The 9,491-nt window shown below is 32.8% G+C and overlaps 1 protein-coding gene across 1 annotated transcript; it reads left to right on the top strand.

The window, feature by feature from the left end:
* Positions 1 to 1,000: 1,000 nt before the first annotated feature.
* On the top strand, positions 1,001 to 7,732 carry LOC122046456 (calcium-dependent protein kinase 24-like). The gene is made up of 7 exons (XM_042607169.1): positions 1,001 to 2,049; positions 3,226 to 3,369; positions 3,479 to 3,631; positions 3,746 to 3,861; positions 6,762 to 6,929; positions 7,045 to 7,269; positions 7,387 to 7,732. The coding sequence occupies exons 1-7, from the start codon at positions 1,491 to 1,493 to the stop codon at positions 7,516 to 7,518; spliced, it is 1,497 nt and encodes a 498-aa protein (XP_042463103.1). The 5' UTR covers positions 1,001 to 1,490; the 3' UTR covers positions 7,519 to 7,732.
* The last annotated feature ends 1,759 nt before the right edge of the window (positions 7,733 to 9,491 follow it).

Below are 9,491 nucleotides of genomic sequence, written 5' to 3'. Positions count from 1 at the left end.
TGAGAGAGAAAATGAGGAGAGAGAGCGTGATAGGAGAGATTGAGAAGAGAAAAAAATATGATGAGAGAGAAAGTGTATTGAGAGAGAAAGAGTGATGAGAAAAAAATGAAGAGAGAGAAAGTGTGATGAGAGAAAATGAGAGATTGAGAAGAGAAAGTATGATGAGAAAATGTGATGAGAGAGAAAGTGTGATGGGAAAAAATGAAGAGAGGGAAAGTGTGATGAGAGAAAATGAGGAGAGAGAGTGTGAAGGAAGAGAATAAAGAGAGAGATAGTGTGATGAGAGAAAATATGGAGAGAGAGATAGTATGGTAAGAGAGATTGAGAAGAGAGAAAATATGATGAGAGAGAAAGTACGATGAAAAAAAGGAGATAATGAAGAGAGAGAAAATAATGAGAGAGTGTGTGATGAGAGAGAATACAGAAAGAAAATGGTAGAGAATGTATGTTAAGAGAGAATAAGGAGAGAGAAAATACGTTGAGAGAGAAAATGTGATGATAAAATGAGGAAAGAGAAAGTATGATGAGAAAGAATAAGAAGAGAAAGTGAAATGAAAGAAAAATTGAACAAATATACTAAGGCTATTTTCGTCCAAAACTTAATTTTTATTCTCATTCTATTAAAACCCAAGGGAGGGGGTGAGTTTCATCCATACCCAAATTTTTTGATTTATTCTAAAATCTTGATTCCATTCCCATCAACCAAATATAAAGTTTAGAAATGAATCCATTCCTTCATTCTCAAACCTCTAAATCAAACGCCACCAAATACATAAAATTTAGATACTCAATTTGAATATTATATAAAATTAATTACGCACTTCAATAAATTATAAATATATTAAAAAAAAAAAAAAAGCAACGTCCATTCCAATAAAAAGCCACTCTCTTTTATTATTTTTTTTAACCTGAAAAATATAAGACACGAGGTATATTTAATTTAAAATGATATCTCTCTCTCGTTTGTGTGGCTTTGTGTAAAAGACAATAATCTGTTCCTTTTTTTGGCGATTGGCAATTTGGCATGAGACTGCTGGTGGCTGACCGAGACGATGAAGCAAGAAGCAGCTTAAAAATAGTGCGCCGAAGAGAGACATCGATCTCACAACCAAATGGAAACGGGATGACCTCTCCATCTCTCGCGCTATCTCCATTCTCCTCCTCCCAACCCGACTCTTTCTTCTCCTCTCGCCTCCATCATGCGCGTTTCAAACATGCCCAATAATCGCATCTCCATCCCAAACGCATCTTTCAATTCCTTTCTTAACTTTTGTTGAACTGCAAGCATTTACCATTCCGTTCCCGTTTCTGTGGGCGAACCCTAACGCACGATTGTAATCCTATTTCTATCGGTTTCCTTGATGATGATCACAAAGATGCAATTTTTTTTATAATCCGCCCCTAAAGATCCCGTCTTTCTATTGGCAATCCTCCTCGTTTTTGTTGTTTTTGTCTTTTTTTACTTTGAGAGGAAGAGAAAGATATCACCGATGAGTCATCCGTGCTCTTCCGATCCGCCTCCCCGGCGCTCCTCCAAGCCCGCCTCCGTGCTCCCCTACAAGACTCCCAACCTGCGCGACCATTACCGCATCGGGAAGAAGCTGGGGCAGGGGCAGTTCGGCACCACGTACCTGTGTGTTGACAAAAACGACGACAAGGAGTACGCGTGCAAGTCCATCCCCAAGCGCAAGCTCCTGTGCCGCGACGACTACGAGGACGTCTGGCGCGAGATCCAGATCATGCACCACCTGTCTGAGCACCCCAATGTGGTGAGGATCAAGGGCACTTTCGAGGACGCCCTCTTCGTGCATCTGGTCATGGAGCTGTGCGCCGGAGGGGAGCTCTTCGATAGGATCATCCTCAAGGGCCATTACAGCGAGAGGAAGGCCGCGCAATTGCTCAAGACCATCGTGGGGGTCGTGGAGGCCTGCCACTCGCTAGGGGTGATGCATCGGGACCTAAAACCGGAGAACTTCTTGTTTGCCAGCGTCGACGAGGACGCGGCCCTCAAAGCCACTGACTTTGGCCTCTCTGTCTTCTACAAGCCAGGTCTCATTCTTCTTCTCTCTTTTCTCGTTTCTTATTTTCCTTATTGAAGCCCACAATCTCATCATTGCTCCTTATCCTTGATTGTGCAAGGCCTTGTCTATGATCAGGAAAGAAACTCTTTCTCAACATAAATTAAAGCACTGTTTTTTCTCTAATATAAGAAACCCAAAAGGAGCAATCTACTGAATTTCATCACATTTTTTTATTGAATAAGATTATTTGAGATAATGAATGGCCTTGTGTTGAAGTGCACAATAGAAATGCAGATTCCAGTATTCATTCCATTTAGTTTCATTTAGACGGTACTCATAGAGTGCATGATTCTAACTCCACAAACAATTGGCTAATTATATGGTTTCTTATGTCTGTTTCAAATATGCAAAATGGAGGTAAAAGATGGATCTACATAATTTCAAAGTTCATTTGCATGCAAGTTTGCAATTAGAGATTATATAGTGGATTCCAGAATGCCATCTCTCTTTGATTGTTGGTTGAAATATTACTTGGATATTGATACAAGTTCATATGGAAGTTCACCATGTACAATTATTGTTTTCTGATTAGTAGATCTTGTTGCTTTAATGAGCCACATCATTTATATTATAGAGTGCTGATATCTTCTTTTGTGCTAGAAGTGAATATTTGGTTCCTCAATAAATTAAGTAATCCAATGATTAATTATTCTAATTATGAGATAGTAGCATATTTTGACTAACACATAATGACTTTTCTTAGTTGCTGTCTCAGCTTATATGTAAAACATTTCATTTTGAAATTTGTTGATTAGTTGTCAAGTATTATTACAGCTTGGATTAGGGTCTAGAGATTTTGAGAGCATTTTCTCATTACATTTCCTCTAATGAAAGCTTCTCCAGTAATTACATGCAGTAATCACCATGTACAATTATCACTGTCTTTACACAGCTAAATTTAATAGGTCTAAATTCCTCCTGTGAATTGTTTCACTTGTTCTTTTGACCTTTGACAGAATGTGTGGAGAATATTTATCCAATTTCCTTATAATTATCAATATCAAATTTTGATACGACATAATATTTTTGTGTTGATAACATCTTTTTTTTGAGATGTTAGCATTTGCTGAGCCAAAGCTTTGTAGTTAAATAACATGGAAACACAAGAGGTACTGTTTAATCTGATTTTTTATGCGACTTGTAGGTGATACATTTTCTGATGTTGTTGGGAGTCCGTATTATGTTGCACCTGAAGTATTGCGAAAATTATATGGACCAGAAGCAGATGTTTGGAGTGCTGGAGTCATCTTATATATTTTGTTAAGTGGAGTGCCACCTTTCTGGGCAGGTGTATCACTTATAGTCTTACTTGTTTCTTTTACAGTCTGATACCGAATAGTGTTTACCTATTTAACGAAATTTTGGCAGCTCATATTGGTATTTTACTTTGCTCCCAGAAACTGAAGCGGGGATATTTAGACAGATTATCAAGGGTTCTATAGATTTTGAAACTGAACCATGGCCTACAATATCTGAAAGTGCTAAGGATCTGATAAGAAAGATGCTAAACAGAAATCCGAGGGAAAGATTTACAGCACACCAAGTTCTTTGTAAGTATCTTTGGAAGAATTTTATTATTAAAATTAGGGTTGCAAGAAGAACAGACATCTGACCCTTTTTTTTGTTTGGTTATTTCTTTTTTACGCCTGAGTTTCTTCTTCTAGGTCACCCATGGATTATTGATGATAATGTCGCACCAGATAAACCATTGGATTCTGCTGTTCTATCACGGCTTAAGCAGTTCTCCGCGATGAACAAGCTCAAGAAAATGGCTTTACGGGTAACTCTAAATTTTGACATCCTTTAGAATATATATGACAAGTTTATTTTGTGATCTAGTTTGCTTAGATGCAATATTCATGTGTCAGATTTATACCTATGATAGAGTAACTATATTATCAACAAAATACATTCATTGGTACTCTGTGCTTTACAACTTTGCGTCTTGCTCTCCTCAGCTAACTAGAAAGTTTCACTGAATTTGTTTCAGGATATAAATTAAGCTACTAAGATTTTTATACGACATTGTTTGTGTGGTTTTCATAGGGTGTAAATAATTTGGTTTACTTTTACATGAGCTTTTAGCCACAACTAATGTTAAACAATTGTTATCAGAAGTATTGTTAGCAATAAAGCTATGGATGATGATTATATATGAGGAAAAAATTACAAACTTTATCACTTATTGTGTCATTTAATAACAATTCTATAAAACAAATTATCAATTAATGACGTAAAAGATTGTCACTGATGTCAATTTTAGTGATACATCAAATTAATTCTATCATTAATATTTTTAAGCATTAGCTTAAGCTTACAAATCTAGCAACGACATTTTTTTGCTAAAATTTTTAGTGGCATTATTAAATTTGAGTGATAATTTTTCTTCACTAATATTATACTTTTTATAAAGATCCTTTTTGACTTTATTCATGGTAGTTATTGAATAGCAATGTTAGAGTTAATAGTTCAAGACAACATTCTCGTTTAGTTACTAAGTATTACCTTGGTTATTTTGTTGATGAATGGTTTTATTTTAAATATCAAATACAATTACTTATTATTGTCAATTGACAATAAAATTCATGTAGTTGCTTTAAACAGTTGTTATTGGTAACTTTTGAAACAATTGTCCATGGTTTAAAATCTCATATCATTTTGGTTGAAATAGTCGAAACATATCATTTTGATAAATTACCAAAACTTGATACTACTCGACATTAAAACAATGTTTTTTTTGTCATCGTACCAATTATGTCAACAAGTTTCATTTTATATCAACATTTAACACCCCTTGGTATGCTAAAATTCAGATAATGTTGATCTTATTCTAATTTGTCTCCATACAAGATAATCTAAAAATCATAGCATTTCAAATGAAAAGAAAATATAGTTTATTTTTTCTTCTTTATCTCTTTCCTCTTTCCACCTCCAATTTACTACCGGCACCATACATTAGAACATCAGCATGATACCAAATGATATCGTTCTAGTGAAAGACCAAAACACTGACATAACTCGAGATTTCAAACTTGCAATTGCCTATGGATTTAATTTGATCATCACTCTAAAGTGCTTGTATTCTTGTGAACTTGTGTTCTCTGAGTAAGGCTATGGGTTTTATATTGATAATTGTTGAATTAAACTTTAATTCAATAATAGTTACAGATATGAATTGTATTCTTTCAGTTGGCTTCTTCAGTGCTGCACTATAATGGTAAAGAATAACTGAGGAGGGATACATATTTTAAATTATAGCTCTACATGTATATAAGAATGCCATGTGAATGTATAACTAGGAGATCCTTTCTAAAAGCTTCAATCACAATGCTAGAATAGATGGATCTTTTGTTAAGGTTGTTACATGCCTCGGTAGTTACAGATATGAATTGTATTCTTTCAGTTGTCTTCTTCAGTGCTGCACTATAATGGTAAAGAATAACTGAGTAGGGATACATATTTTAAATTATAGCTCTACATGTATATAAGAATGCCATGTGCATGAATAACTAGGAGATCCTTTCTAAAAGCTTCAATCACAATGCTAGAATAGATGGATCTTTTATTTAGGTTGTTATATGCCTCGGTAGTCATACCTATGCTTGTTTTATTTAATGATCTTCAATTATGTTCCATACAAAGTCCTATCAATTCACAACAACATGGAATACAAATGTTTGAATCATGGAACTTGAAATCATAGTTTATACAAGGTTTCTTTACTTAGTATTTACAAGAAAGAAATATTATCACATAAATATGAGTGGCGAATGCATACTACATCCTTAAATATGGTTAGAGTAACCATGAGAAACTCTAAAGAAACATCTATAGTAGTAACTGCAGTTATGGTGATTCAAAGTATCTAAACCTTATTTTGAAAAAAGAAATTCTCATCAACACATACCTCGAGAGATCATCGTAAGTTTTTAAGTTTTATTCTCTTCTAACACAACCATGGAAAATAATAGATATCCTAACATTGTCTCTGTAAAATAATGGATCCAATATCTACCACAAAGATATATATTTATATGCTTTTAAAATATAGATTGGATTGCATAATTATTTATGCCAATAATTTGCTTAGAATATTACCTTAAGTATAAATAAATTTCATCTATTATGTTATTTTTTTAATTGATGCTTAGTCACTTTTGATTTCTTTAGTCGGCCTTGTGAACTTTTATATATTTAAGCTTGGAACTTCATTGTTCACTTTTGATTTCATTAGTCGGCCTTGTGAACTTTTATATATTTAAGCTTGGAACTTCATTGTTGTCTTTGTTCATGGCTCAAATGAATAAATGTTTACTTCAATTTGACTTATAATACTCCTAGTCTAAATATTTCTATACTCTAATCTTCAAACTCTTCATTTACCCTCATCTCGCCCTCAATGTGAAATACCTTATGTTTGATTTCAGACATTGACACTCACTCGATTGATCTTGCATAAATTTAGAAAAGAAACGAGGAGGATCCATACGCTTGTCTGATATTCATACTAAAGTCTTGGTGATGTAGATCAATATACTTTTAAGCACTAAGTGTAGATAGTTGAATGACTCATTGTACAACAAATATGTGATCACATAGTTGAAAATGGCATGTAGCTCATGTCGTATGAAAGTAACTTCGGTAGTAGGCTTACTACTGAGGATTTCTTAATTTCTACAGGTCATTGCTGAAAGCCTCTCAGAAGAAGAGATTGGAGGTCTAAGAGAGTTGTTTAAAATGATCGATACAGACAACAGTGGAACCATAACATTTGAAGAGCTAAAAGAAGGGTTAAGAAGAGTAGGGTCTGAGCTGATGGAATCTGAAATCAAAATGCTCATGGATGCGGTATGGATATTCAACTAACATTAGTATATTTTAACTTGTCACTTTCACCTTATTGTACATTCCACTTAATAGTGATCTTTGAAACTATAGTTTTGATCAAGTGAATTGGCTGCAGGCTGACATTGACAAAAGTGGCACAATAGATTATGGTGAATTCCTTGCGGCAACAGTTCACATGAATAAACTAGAGAGAGAGGAGAACTTGATGTCGGCTTTCGCATTCTTTGATAAAGATGGAAGTGGTTACATAACAATTGATGAACTTTCACAGGCGTGCAAACAATTTGGGCTTGAAGATTTCAAACTCGACGACATGATCAAGGAAGTAGATCAAAATAATGTGAGCCATATCTCCTAGTCCTTTCTTGCTCTCCAGTCTTGCCAATGTTAATTTCATTTACTATCCTTTAGCTTCTTGATAACATTTTCTTGTATTTATGTCAATGTGATATCGTAGGATGGGCAAATCGACTACAACGAATTCACTGCCATGATGAGAAAAGGCATCAGTGGAGGGGTGGCTGGAAGGAGGACCATGAGAACTAACATGAACTTTAACTTGGGCGATGCACTCAAGACTGATCGCTAACAAAAAGACAGTGACAAGCGATAGAGAAAGTGTACACAATGCTCCAGAAGTGGTATAGGCATTTTTTTTCCTTTTTTTTCCCCATTCGATGAAGTTACTAGGGACTCCGAGTCTTATGCCAATGTTCACTATTAATGGATAGATACCTTACAAGGATCATTAATGAACGGTTTAATGGTGATTCAATGAGTAATTAATTGGTTGCTTATGCATCTTTGGATCATGTTATTTCATATTAGATAGTGTTGGCAATGTTGTCTTGAGATATATATATTTCATGCATCCTTTTCTTTTATGATAAAAAAGATTAGTCATTGGAAAGCTACCCATAAAGTTAAGAGTAACTATATTAATTAACTCTAATAAGTATAATATATTAAAATAAAATATCATATTCTATTTTTGTTTTTTTTTTCTTTTACAGTGAACCTCAGTGGAAAATATTTTAAATTATTTAAAAAAATATTTTCAACTTAGTTTATTTTCAAACAATCAAATTAAAAAAATATTTAATGCTTTGGCCAACTGAGAGATAATTGAATGAATTTAGGTGGTGTTTGGTTAAATGATAGGAATGATTATGGGTATGTGTTTGATAGTAGAACATTGTTAAATAACTAGAATATGGTTCGTCTGAATATATTTTGTAAGTCATTATTAAAGATATTTTAGTAATATCATCTCTATATATTAATTACATGCATGTATTACAAATCAATTTTGGCCAGATAGATTACTATTGATAGTAAGGTGGAATGAGAATAAGAATGGAAATAAAACTCATCTAGTTATATAGATTTGGTTGATTCCCATAAATCTAGAAATCATTATCAAATTATCATTCTGAAACTCACAATCTAAACATTATCTTTTACTATCATTCCATTCCCTCATTCCTAAATCCATCAACTAAACACCCCCTTAGTTAACTCAGAAATAGAATGCAATCAAATTTGTTTAATTATCATAATTTTTATCATCAATTTCGTTATTATTTAATTATCATACAATTCTGAAGTGACTTTTGAAGTTAGTCAACTAAACACTCTCTTTTCTCATTTTCTCTCATCATACTTTCTCTCTCTTCGTTCTTTCACATCACAATTTCTCTCTCTCCATTCTTTCTAATCACATTTTCTCTCTCATCATACTTTCTCTCTCATCATTCTCTTTCATCATATTTTTCTCTCACATCTAATTTTTTCTCTTATTTTTCTTTAAGGGTAAAAAAAGAAATTTTGATTTATTCCGATAGAAAATATGCAACTAACCAAACATTACTTTTAAGAGTGATATTCATGCTCATACTCATTCTCATTCCATAATATAATGATTCCCATTCCGATTCCTATTTTTAGGAAAGAACCAAACGCCCCCTTAATTTCTGAAATGATTTCAAACTGATTTCTAAACTTGATACTAAAGTCTAAATTAATTCTCAAAATTATTTGAAAAAGATTCCAAAAATAACTTCTTAAACAATATGAAATGTCAAAAGATAATTTTGAAAATTGTTGATCTATTTATAAAATTATTTTATAGTTTTGCCTGAATACTTGGAAACTATCAGTTTTGTTTTTGAAATTATTTAATTTTTTATTATTATTTATCAATCCTAGAATTATTTAAAATTTACTCTCTTTTTTTTTTTAAATCAACTTCAAGAATTACATCCTTTCCGGATTATTTTGAAATTAAAATGTTTTTAATTAATTGTAAAAACTATTTTTATGGAGTTATGAAAACTTTGGAGACTAATTTTCAATCTATATATCTAATTTCTACAATTTATTATGAAAAAAACAAAACTGTTAAATCTAATATCTAAAATTTATTTTTAAAATTGAAATTCATTCAGAATCGAGACTCTAATTGGATTTAATTCAAGTGTGATCTAATTCGAGTATGCTACCCTCCTAATTCTGGCTCGTTCTCTCTCCCCTTTTAATACAAAATTAAATATAAAATAATTA

The sequence above is a fragment of the Zingiber officinale genome, chromosome 2B, assembly GCF_018446385.1.
Source record: "Zingiber officinale cultivar Zhangliang chromosome 2B, Zo_v1.1, whole genome shotgun sequence".
NCBI classification, from domain to species: domain Eukaryota; kingdom Viridiplantae; phylum Streptophyta; class Magnoliopsida; order Zingiberales; family Zingiberaceae; genus Zingiber; species Zingiber officinale.
This window is presented reverse-complemented; position numbering and strand designations above follow the sequence as displayed.